The sequence below is a fragment of the Melozone crissalis genome, unplaced genomic scaffold, assembly GCF_028551555.1.
Source record: "Melozone crissalis strain CALT ecotype California unplaced genomic scaffold, PUWL_Pcris_2 ptg000132l_1, whole genome shotgun sequence".
In the NCBI taxonomy this organism is placed as follows: domain Eukaryota; kingdom Metazoa; phylum Chordata; class Aves; order Passeriformes; family Passerellidae; genus Melozone; species Melozone crissalis.
In genome coordinates this window covers 5,693,581-5,705,608 of record NW_026535905.1, presented here as the reverse complement: position 1 = coordinate 5,705,608, position 12,028 = coordinate 5,693,581, and the positions used below count along the sequence as shown (strand labels likewise).

General features: G+C 39.2%; 1 protein-coding gene across 2 annotated transcripts in view; it reads left to right on the top strand.

Moving 5' to 3' along the window:
- The window catches only part of DNAAF9 (dynein axonemal assembly factor 9), a 77,593-nt gene that overhangs the window by 43,384 nt on the left and 22,181 nt on the right, over positions 1-12,028 (top strand). For both annotated transcript variants that reach the window (XR_008484120.1, XM_054293303.1), the window contains exons 20-27: positions 389-476; positions 2,581-2,684; positions 5,238-5,384; positions 7,916-8,004; positions 8,230-8,325; positions 8,582-8,699; positions 9,492-9,580; positions 11,573-11,749. Coding sequence is in view for 1 of the 2 variants with exons in the window: in XM_054293303.1 (XP_054149278.1) it covers positions 389-476; positions 2,581-2,684; positions 5,238-5,384; positions 7,916-8,004; positions 8,230-8,325; positions 8,582-8,699; positions 9,492-9,580; positions 11,573-11,749 (908 nt within the window). In the remaining variant the exon portion in view is untranslated. The remainder of the gene's footprint in view (positions 1-388; positions 477-2,580; positions 2,685-5,237; positions 5,385-7,915; positions 8,005-8,229; positions 8,326-8,581; positions 8,700-9,491; positions 9,581-11,572; positions 11,750-12,028) is intronic.

The window sequence follows — 12,028 nt, the reverse complement described above, 5'->3', positions numbered from 1 at the left end:
CATCTTAAATCACATGAGTTTCACATTTGTGGTGCAATTTGTGGCTCCCAGGAATGTTCATTATAAATAGATTTATTTTCATGTAATATACTTTTAGCTCAGTAGATGGGCAAAGTAAAAACAAAAAGCTCAGCCTTGTGGTTGTGACAATAACTTGTAACTTCATTGCTGCTGGCAAAACCAAAATGGGGGGAAGGCTTTTAAAAATTGCCCTCTTGCCTTGCTCTCTTTCCCTGGTCCATGCAGGATAAAAATCTTTTAAAGTTCTTGACTGATACTGTTTGAAAATCAGATATTTTCTCTTGGAGCAAAAGCAGGAGAAAATATTCCTGCTTGGGCTGGTCCTTGATCCAGTCTGTGATGTTGCTGTTTGGTTTTTCCTGTTTAGGAGGATAAATCTTTCCTGGGCACTTTACTCACTGGGGGTGATGGAGTTTATATCTGTTCCAGCAATCCACAGGCCATGCCTGCAGAAGGTGAGATGAAGTTTGTTTTATTTATCTTTTTTTTTGCTTGTTTTTTCTTGTTTTGGTGGGTTTTTAAACAGAAGAGAGGTTGTGGGATTCACACTCTGGTGAGCCAAACTGTGCCATCATCTTAAACTTCCAATTTACCTTTCCATATCTATTGTTTTTAATTCCATTTTTTTGTTCCCAACCTCTGCCTGGAAGTCCTGGAAGGAGAATTCCTGCAGAGCTTTGGGCTTTGCAGACCTTTGGTGAGAGGAGGCTTTTCCCCACATCTCACCTTCAAAAATGCCCAAACTGGCTGCTCCTGTCCTTGCCAGATGTGCTGCCAGATGTTTTCTGCCTTTTCTGTCTCTTTAAACATGAGGTTGGAAGGACTGGCCATTGCAGAAGTGCTTTGGGTTCCCAACTCAGGAGGAGAAAGCAAATATTCCTCCCAAAGCCTCCTCCTGGAGCTGACGTGTTCCAGGTTTCTGCCACTGCCATTTTCTCTCAGGAATTCAGAATTTGTCAGCTCTGGTGCTCACTGTGGCACAAAAAAATGCCTGAATTTGGTCCTTCAGATCCAATCCAGTTACAGCTTTTTGACACAACATCCCTGACAGCAATCTTGGATTATTCCTCTTTTTTTGGTGCCTTTTCCTTCAAGAACTTAAACAACATGAGTATCCCAGGAGCAAGACTGAAAACAATTTGATAGGACTGTTTAGATTTCCCTCTCTCCTTGTGCCTTGAATTAATATATTCTTTTTAAAGCACAATACTTTAATTTTCTATATATTCTATAGTATATAATTCTATTCTAGGATATATTTCTCTATATTTTCTATAGATATTTTTTACAGAGGAGGTGCTGCTGTCACAGTGCTGATGTGCAGCAGGAAGTGCTGAATATCTGACATTAAGTGCTTGCTGCTGACAGTATTTAGAGGAGAACCTTCAGCTTTATTGTCTTTGCCCTGGAGTGTGGAGGATAAATAATGATGTGCAAGGCAATTAAACAGCAACCCTCACATAAGGGCAGCTGCTTTGGCTCTAATTGATCAGATTTCAAAGGGAAGAGGTTAATGCAGAGTGTGATGTTCTGCTGTTTTGCAATGCAGTGCTGTGGGCACTTGTTCCCTCAGTAAATAACTGGAGAACTCTGGATTTTATTTTATTTTTTTTTCTTTGTTAAAACTGGGTCTGTGTGCCTCCAAAAGAGCAATTTTTTCCTTTTAAAAATTTTTATTTTTAAGGATTTTTTTTTGAGATTTGTGAAGTTCAGTGCTTTACCAACTCTTGAGCTACAGAGTTACAAATAGATGCTCTAAAGAGCATTAGGAAACACTGCAAGGAACATGAAATTTTTTTCCTGACATGACAGTGAAGCTGATTTTGTTCCCCAATTTGTTGTGCTCAAATTTGGGCTCTGCTGAGGTTGCAGCCCTGTAGTCTGGCACTGTGAGGTGCAAAAGGTGCATAAAATTCATGGAATAGTTTAGGTTGAAACATTTAGATCCAACCCCTTGCCATGGGCAGGGACACCTCCTACTAACCCAGTTTGCTCCAAAAATGTTAATTATTAAGTAAATTTTAATTTAAAAGGCTAATTTTAAATTATTTCTTTTAAGTTTAATTTAAACTTAATGTTAAATATTCCATTTAAACATTTTTACACTTCAGTTTGTTACATTATTTAAATTTTCAATTGTTTTGGATGTAATCTTTACTTAAGTTCTTGTATTGTCAGTTTTGTAGTTCTGGAAGTTTGAAATTTGGGAGGATGGAATTTTTTTTTGCTTTTAATTTAAAAAAAGTGCCTCAGAACATTTATGATAAGTGAGGTCAGATGAACTCAGATACAGTTGTAGTCATGATTCCTGTTCTTGTTAATGAGATCCAGTAAAGACTGAATGGTTGTAAATATTATCCCAAATAAAAGAAATATTTTTATTCAATAAAAATAAAATAAATATCAGTCAATATTATCCCAAATCAAATTTGCTGCTTGTTAAATACAACAAAATCCTGCAGGAACATAGATTTCTTCCTCAGGAAGCCAAGACATTCATCATGAGAAGCTGAAAAGTTGATTTATACCTCGTACAATTATTTTTCCTTCAAATTCTAGGCAAAGTGTATTTCTTTTCTGATGGAATTCTGTTCTGTGATCCCCACCATGGCAGCATTTCCATTCCCAAGAGCCACATGAGTTCCATTTCTCTCTATGATGGGGTGAGTATTTTGTCTCTTTTTTTCTGTCATAAAGTTTCCATCAATTTTTAACAAAAATTGAGTCCTGGTGCAAAGTTTAGATTGAAGTTTTAAGTATCTGTACAACTGTAATAACTGATGCAAATCACTGCAGTTTTGGTGCTGATTAACTGAAATTAGTGAATAAGGAGGAGAGAATTTTGTATTTGAGTTAGCAGTGTGCTGTGAACAGTGTGAAAACTGCTCTTTGTTAAAAGAAAAATTACACACCATGACATTCATCAAACATCTCACAGGGTGTAGGGATGGATAGAGAAGAGTTCAAGGTGTGGTGAGTCATGGAGGGTGAAATTCTGCCTTTTATTAGAAATATATTTGAAGCTGTCACTTGGCCAGCAGAGCAGTGTTCAGGCTCAGTGGGAATTGAGGGGTTAATGATGGCAACTCAGCTCTGTCCACCTCGAGGCAGAAACACCGGGTTAACCATCACTTCTTCAGGGTGGAAAAGAGATTATTTGTGTTGGTTACTGTGTCCTAAACACTGAGGGAAAAAAAAAATCAAGTTTCCTTTAGTTTCCCTTTTGTTCAGGTACAGTATTCCCCATTTATTCAGTGACCTCCCTCAGCATTGTGCTGGGTGATTTCATCCCACAATACAGGAAACCAGTAAAATACAATAAAAATGGGATTCAATTGAGATGAAAACACAGCAGCTCAGAGAGTCTTACCTTAGCTGCCTTTTCTTGGACATCAGATTGATTGCCCCTCGTTTCAGAAGCTATTTTAACACTGACCTTCCTGGGATTGTTTGACTCAAGACACTCACTTTCATAAAAGTTGCTATTTCTGGGACCTGGCCATCATTCTTGAAATGATGCCAGATTTTTGTGTGAAGCTAAGCCTTGACAGGGAGTGTATTATTGTTCTACTGACTTGGCAGAATGTGAGGGTGGAGGGTTTGGAAACTGTTAAGAAGTGACAGGAGGAGCAGGGGAATCGTTGGTTGCTCTTTCCAAAAGTTCCTGCAGCAATATGGATGGAGAAGAAAAAGGAGAATTTAATGTTCTGATGAAAATAAAAGATAACAAACTTTGAAGTGATGCAAAATTCAGTTTTTTAGCAGCTTTAGCATGATGCCTGTGAGATGTTCTCCTTTTTAACTTGAAAATATCTGGAATTCTGCTCCTGTGCTCTGAGGAACTGGGCACTGAGCTGCCCCTGAACTCCTGAAATCCCTGGAACTCTTTCAGGGCAGGGGAGATTCTGGCCATTCATCAAGGAAACAAATATTACCAAGCAATATTTAGATTTCACAATGACATGAACATCTTGTAAAACTTGGAGCTGGCTCCTTTCAACCTCGTGTCTGTGGGGATTATTGCTGCTGCTGCTGCTGCTTTTCAGCTTTTTTCAATTTGTGGAGCCCAAAATGTTTTCCAGGAGCAAATTTTGTTGGACACTTCTCGTGCTGACAGCAGCGTGGATGAGCTGGCCTTGAAGTCACTTCTCAGGAAATCTCTAAATCATCCTGAAGAATCCAGGATCTGTGGATTCTGTTCCAAAAGCCATTTTCTCTTAAAAGAAATCGTTCTCTTTGAGGAGAATATTTTTGTATGTTCTTCAGTGACCTCGGTGACTTTGAGAGGATTATTTTTATGATTAATCCCTCAGTCAGCAAAGCAGAGAGATTCTGTTTGCAAATGTCTCTGAGTTGATACCAATTCTTATGTAACAGCTCCCAACTTGGGCTTTTTCTTCTCAACAATGAGTACAGTGAGTTCTTTGCCCATTTCTATTGAAAGTGAAGGGGATGCCACTAAAATTCTGATTTGAACCCTATTATAATTGAATTCCCATTTCCCAGAAATGCTTCATGCTTCTAAATTGTTCTGATTTTCTAAAACTTTGATGTGCAAAGGGTTGTAAGTGAAAAGGGCTTGAATATAAAACACTTCAGCATCCTGAAAATTTGTGTATAAAATCCTGTCCTGGATTCCGTAGTCATGGAATGGTTTGGGTTGGAAGGGACCTTAAAAACCATCTTGTTCCACCCCCTGCCTTGGAGCTCCTTCCACTTTTCCAGGTTGCTCCAAGCCCCATCCAGCCTGGCCTTGAGCATTCCCACCACTCTGGGGAAAAAAACCCAAAGCAAACTAAAAAATAACCCAAAAAAAGTCAGTATTTTCTCAGAAAAAAATTGAACCTGAGTTCAGTTCTTCTGAGGGAAACACAACCTGAGGGCTTCAGCCTCCCTTGTCACCTTTTTAGGTGGCATTTAATTAATTTTTCATCTGCTGTCTGTGTTGGAGATGTGAGTTTAGACAAAGAGTTTGCTGTTTGAAGCAGTAGCAGAGGAAGGGTCTAGATTTTGGTGTGGACAAGAGAAGATATTAAAATTTAAGCTTTGTTTTCAGGACAAAAGTTTAGTGCTTTACTCAAACTCAGATCCTTTGTTTTGATCTTGTGATATCTCCAGTACCTGCAGATAGTTGTGTTCCACCCCCCCGCTCCATCTCTGTGCCATGTAAAGTAGAAAATGTTAATTTTAATTTGTCCTGTTTCTTTCTTTTCCAGGATTCCAACAGCATTGTTGCTGCTCTCTTTATAGACTTCAAAAGTTCCCTGCTTCCTCATCTCCCCATTGAATTCCACACCCACAACAACTTTCTGATGATTGCACTTTTCCCCAAAAGAAAGATTTATAAAGCTTTTTATTCCCAGGTAAAGGGAAAAAAAGTTTTGTTGGGATGGGGGAGAAACCACATAATTGCTCTGTGTGTGTTTAAGATGTGTGAGAAAAACTCAAATTTCTGTAAGAATTTCCAGTGCTGGTGCTGCTCATTGTGTTTAATGCTCCCATGTGCTTTCACTTTGCCTTCTGGAGGCAGCTGGGGCTCTAAAATCTCCTTTTCTGAGCTGCATTTCTGGTGTCTAATTTGCTGCAGGGATTGTATGGAGTGGCAGAGGTTCCATTGTGTGTTTTTGTGGTCAGACACATTTGGATCTTGATCCTTGGGGAAGTGGAGTTAAAGTTTTTCAGTCTCCCATATGGCATTGTATTATTCCCTAAGTAGATTGGCTGCTTGCATTGTGCTGCAGAGGCTTTTAATAAACCCAACTTTATAACAATAGTGCTTTTGAGGAAATGAGCCTGGAGATTTTAGGGCTTCACAAGGGTTTTTAGGATGTGCTCATCACACTGGCTTGGAAAAGACCACCTAGCTCAGTGAGTAGTCCCCACTGGTCATATTAATGGTCCCATAAAAGTCTCCTTCTTTTATCTTAAGTGTTTAAATTCCTCCCACTGTTCCACTCTGAATGGTTGGCAATCTGTTGTTTGTTTGTATTTGAATTTTCAGCCTATTTTATTAATTCTACTTCTATATCTGTTTTATTTTTCTTTTCTCTACCAGAACACATCCTCGAGATACTCACAAATCTCAGACCTATTCTTTCTGCTTTATTTGGCCTAATAAAACAAAACCAGATTCTTTTCAATCTATGCCTATAAAATGTTCTTTTTTCTTCTGATAGTTGTAATGCTTTTCTTTTGATCTGCTTTTTGGCTGTAGATATCCAAACTGTTTGTAGTATCTGAGATGAGGGTGTTTGTTTCCTCTATTGCTTTTTCTCAGGGCTATTTATTCCTCTCCTCCTTTGAGTTAATTTTTTTGCTGAACAGTTTCACACTGAGGTTCAGCTTGGGCAGTTTAAGTTTTTCATTTGGCACCACACCAGCTGCTTTGCTCAAGCAGATAAAACAAATCTTTTGTTTTCAGGGTGTTCTCTCATGAACAAAACTCTTTATCAAATTGACTCTACCTGATTGTGTAAACCATGGAAATATATTAAAGTATTTTGTCAGTATTTACCTTCAGCTGTTTATTGATTTCCTCCAAAATTCCTTCTGAAAATCTCTGTGCCTCACAGGTTACAAAGATTCACTAAAATTTAGATGCTGCTTCTACTCTTCTCAATTATTGGCTTGATACCTCACTCACTGGAGCTGTACTTTGATTATTCCAAACCTCCTGGAATTAGGGAATTGCAACTGCCCTGTTCCCCAAATCTGGGTTTGTTAAAAACTGAGATGAAATCTGCTGTGCAGGCTGAGGTGATGCCTTTCCCATCCTCACTCTAAAGGGTGCAGGAGGAAAATTTATTTAGACTTTAAACTGTGTTGATTTCTCTCTTTTTTTCTTTGATGCCAAAGCAGCTCTTTTTTAAACTTTCTTTAAGTTATACAAAAGGTTCTGATATATTTCTATATTTCTAATACTTGTTAGGCTGACCTATGTTTTCACTTTATCCCCAGCCTTACAAAACACAAACTTCCCTTGACCATTCCTTTTTTCCATCTCTCCCAGGCATTTCTTTCAGTCCCTTCTGTGTGTTTTGAAGTGGTTGTTTCTTTAGTTGTGTGGATCCTTTTGCATGAGCAAGATTGCCTTTGTTAATATCAAAAGTATATTTTATTTTGATGGTTTTTATCTCCTACCCTTGTGTTTGGGATGCTGAGTTTTTAATGGAAAGCAGTCGTGTCCCCCCCAGTTGTTTTGTCTTGCAGACAGTTATTGTGAAAGATGACAATGGCTGTTGCCTTTACTTATGAAAAGAAGGGAAATTCCAAACACTGACAGGACTTTGTGATTCATCTGAATCTGATTTCTAGGTTCCCAGTGCCATTCAGATTAATGTGTCTTGGCTGGAGCAATTGGATGGGAGCCAGAACATTCCCTGGAGAAACCAAGGGTTTCCTTTTCTTTTGGGAGGGAACAGAGTTTTTCTTCAATTTTGAGTAATGATTGCTGCAATCTCACCTCATGAAAATTACAGCAGTGCTTCAAAGAGACTTGAATTAATTCAGTTCCTTCTGTAGAGCACTTGGGCCATAAACATCTACATTTCTATCAGGGAAAACCAGGCCATATCAGTAAATTCCTAAAGCTCTTCCAGTCTTAGCCAAAGAAAAGGTTGCAAAATCTGATCAGTGGATTTGAATTTTAAAATTGGAAGGGACCTTAAGTCACATTTCATTCCATTCTCCCAGGTTTCTCCAAGCCCCATCCAACACTTGGACACTTCCAGGGATGTGTCCACAGCTTCTCTTACAGCAAAACCTTTATTGTGCAATATTTAATGACTTGTGAAAATGTGTCTGTTTTTTTAGGTAAGCAAAACCAATTCCTAAACAAATCCACAGCAAATTTGGGAAAATAATGACACTCATGCATGAATCTGCTTTATTCCAGGTTTTCTCTTCATGGCATAACCAGACAAACTCAGGATTATCTTTAAGGGTTGTCCCAGAAGAATTCCTGTCTGAGGAACAAAAGAGGCTGTAAGTTCCTGCCAGTGCAGTTACACAGAAGCTGCAATCAGAAAAATGCTGTTATTTATTGGTTTTGATAATAATAATTAAATTCTGACAATAATTTAAAAAATGGTGCATTCTTAGTGCAACACTCACATTTTTTTGGTACCATTTAATATGTACCCATGTGATTGAAAGAAGAGAAATTTTTATGTTTCTCCTTTAACTAATTAATTAATTTTTTTCTTTCAGGCATTCCAGTGTTCAGAAGATCTTCAATGCCTCTTTTGCTTCAGGGGAAAGATGCAGGGAGCTGAAACTGTCTGCTGCCATTCCAGGATTGGAGAGGTGAGAAATTACTTTGGTGTCCAAGGGATTCATTCTGTCAGAAATGAGACAAAACTGTTTTTGTAGATGTGATAGCCATCTAAAAATATTTCTTAAATAATTCTCTCTTTACATTAGGATGTTTTTATTCTGAGATAAATTATTTCCTCTCTAGCTTGACCTTTTCATACTCTTGTTTTAGTAATTTCCCAGCTATTTAGATGGATGAAATCTTTTGCTGTCAATTGTAAAGAAATAAACCTTTTATTTTTGGAAGGTTTGTGCAGCACTTCACAGTCAGCAGTGTTAGCACCAAGCCAGTGATGAGGGCACATCTTCCTGTCCTTCTTCAAGAGTCAGAAACCATTTCTGACAGCAAAGCAGAAGGTGATAAGGTAAGGAAACAACTCCACAATAATTCCTTACCCTCATCTAGAATATTTGGAATATTCTGTCAGTAGTTCTGTTGTAGTGTGATAAAACACTAATCCTGTTCAGCCATGCTCTGCCTCCTCCTCCACTACCACCAGTTTTTTGTCTTTTTTTTTTTCAGGTTATATACTTAATTCTTTTCCATTTAACCAATCTTTTGGAAGTGCAAATGGCCTTTCAAGCTGATGAATAAGAGGCAGAAAATGAGGTGTAGATCTTTAAGTGAAGTGTTTTCTCTAATGTCCAGAGAGACTTTGCCCTAAAGCAGGCAGCTTGTTTTTATGAATTGCTGAATAATTTAACTGAATTGTTCTCTGGAACATAAAAGTCCTTTAAATAGCATAGAGGTAGCACATGATATTTAACATTTGCTGATATTATCTGTATAACAATCCTTTCTCTATAAGGGCAATAACAATTGTCCAGTTTAAGGTGGGCTTTAAATAGCATTTTCAGAGAAAATATTTCCTTGGAGCTTCCCAGGCTTTTGAAATCTGCTGAAAACAAAGCCAAAGCAGCAGGAATATAATCTTTCCTTGCAATATTGCTGGGGTCTGGTTCAGAGACCATTCTGACAATTAATAAACCCTTAGGAATGTTTTAAAATCTGATTTTAAGTTTGGTTAACTGTGGACTTAAAAAAAAAAAAAGAAAAATCAATATGAATCATAGAAAACAGCCTTTTTTGTGTCTGCACCAGTGTTTCTGTGGTTATTTTGTGTTTAGACTTGCCTTGTCCTGTTCCTGTGTTGCAGGTGATCATCACCATCCTCACTGGGCTGCCCGGGTGCCGTTCCAGCGACCTCTGTTCCTTCCTTGTCACTTTTACCAAGGAGCATGGGAGGTTGGTGCAGCTTTGCTTACACTGATCACCAAAAAACAGCTTGGCATGAAGGAAAAAAAAATTATCACTGTTTTATTTGGTGATTTTTAAGCCTCATTTCAGACTACCAGGTAGATTTGCCCCTATATTTATACATTTAGACAGAAAAACAGCACAGGAGATTTCTTTGTTGCCTATTCCATGTGGTGAAGAACTTCCATTTATTGATTTGTAGTGATTCTTAAATGCTTCTTTTCTTCTTTTTTTGAGAAAAGACTGTACTAACAGTGCTTGCCACAACACGGTTTTTAAATTAGCCTGATTTGAGGTGCATTCAGGACATCTGTTCTATGGCAATGAGATAAATCTGCTATAGGAATTTGCCACTCTGTGTCTTGATAGAGCTTCTGAAAAATAAAAAAAAAATCCTACCCTTTTAATTCTTACAGCCAAACACCTTAGCATTTAATCTGAGCTATGTTCAGCACTGTTCTTACTTTTAACTCAATTTTATCAAGTTGATTCAGAGCAGTTTTGTGGCTCTGTTATAGGGCAAACACGTAAGGTGACTTTTGAAGGTTGTGTAATAACACATCTTCTCATGTTTTCCTGCAAATGTCATTGTTACTTTCCATTTTTGCACTGAAATATTTTCATGCCCAGAGTCTTGAATTGGATTTGTCTAATTTTTGTTTACTGCATCACTGCCAGTGATCAGAATTACTCATATGATGTACAGCTTTGAAAAAAGCTGGTGAACATTGTTTTATTGAAAAACAACAAAAAAAATATCCACAAACCCCTTTGGCAGCCATGTAAAGAATGTACATATGCTGGAAATGATAGAAAGCCAAATAAATTCCCCTTCCCCACATGGAACGAGATCATGATGAGAGATGTGAAATCGTTGGGCTTGTCAAACTTCATTTTGGTCTGTTTCTTGAAAAGAAGTGTTCTGGTTTGAAAGCAGCGAGAGACTCCAAGTCAGAAATATAATTTATTAGGAAAAGGGAAAAAAAACCCCAAATACATACAGTAATACAAATGAAAAATCCCTGAGAGAGTCAGAATACAACCTGACACCCTGTTGGTAGCAGTCCAGTTGGAATTGTGGCTCAGCCCTCCTGCAGTGCCCAGTGTGGTTCTGGTGGAGCAGGGATCCTGGAGAAGCTCCAGGGGTGCTGTAGATGGGCCTGGGCTCCCTCTGAAGATCCAGTGGAAGAGGCAGCTGTTCCTCTGGGAATCCAGTGGAAAAGCTGTGCTGGTGTCCCAAACCTCAGATTGTATCCAGGTAGGAATGCTTGGCTCCTCCCCTGGGCGGAGCATCTCCCCATGAGATGATGGAATTGGATCAGCCCTGCAGGGACACTCACTGGCCATTAACAGAAGATAATTAATGATTAATGGCCCATGAACAGAACATATGTCACTGACATATTTTATGAAAAATCTTTTCGTTAAGATCTTTTCTCCTGAGAAGCTGAGAGGCCTCAGAAACAAAATGTAAACAATGGTTATCTGCTGCTGTGAAATGCAACAGTTGCATCTGTGATTGGTCTCACATGTGGTTGCTTTTAATTAATGGCCAATCACAGTCCAGTTGTCTCAGATTCTCTGGTCAGTCACAATTTTATTATCATTCTATTCTTTTCCTTTTAAGGCTTCTGATGAAATCTTTTCTTCTGTTCTTTTAGTATAGTTGTAATATATATCATAAAATAATAAGTCAGCTTTCTGAAACACAGAGTCAAAATTCTCATCTCTTCCCTCGTCCTGGGACCCCACCACAAACATAATTAATAATTAATGGTCCATTAACAGGAGATATCTCCCCGGAGGGAGGATTGGCCGTGGAAGAGATAAAGAAAACTGCCCAATGAACAGAAGATAACTGCTCCACCTCTGACAGATGGCAAATAGAATACAGATTGCCTTCAGTTTAGGAGAATAGGAAGAAAACAGAGCTGTTGTGTGCCAGCTGCTGACCTGCCTTGCTCCCTGTGTGTGCCCCAGGTGGATTGTGTATCGGCAGACCATGGACAGCCCGCAGTGTTTCAGTGCCTCCCACTTCCAGCGCTTCCTGGCCGGGCTCCTGGAGGCCCAGCAGAACCTTGGGGTCCATCAGCCCACCCTGAAGAGCTCTGGGAAGCCCGCTGGGAAGAACAACAGGCTCCTGGTGGTGCTGCAAGGGTAAGGAGCTGTTGCGTAGAATAAGGCAATTCTGGTTTTTATATGGACCAAACTCAGCTTTTCTGTCCCTGTTGGTTTTGTTGCTCCTGTTAAAATGGTGTCCTTAGCTTTCCTTCCATGGTCTGGGTGCACTCACAGCCCAGAACCCCTCTGTGGGCAGCAGGGGAGGGGGGATTCTGCCCCTGTGCCCTGCTCAGGTGAGACCCCACCTGCAGAGCTGCCCCTGCTCTTAGGTCCCACCAGCAGAAGGACCTGGAGCTGCTGGAGAGAGTCCAGAGG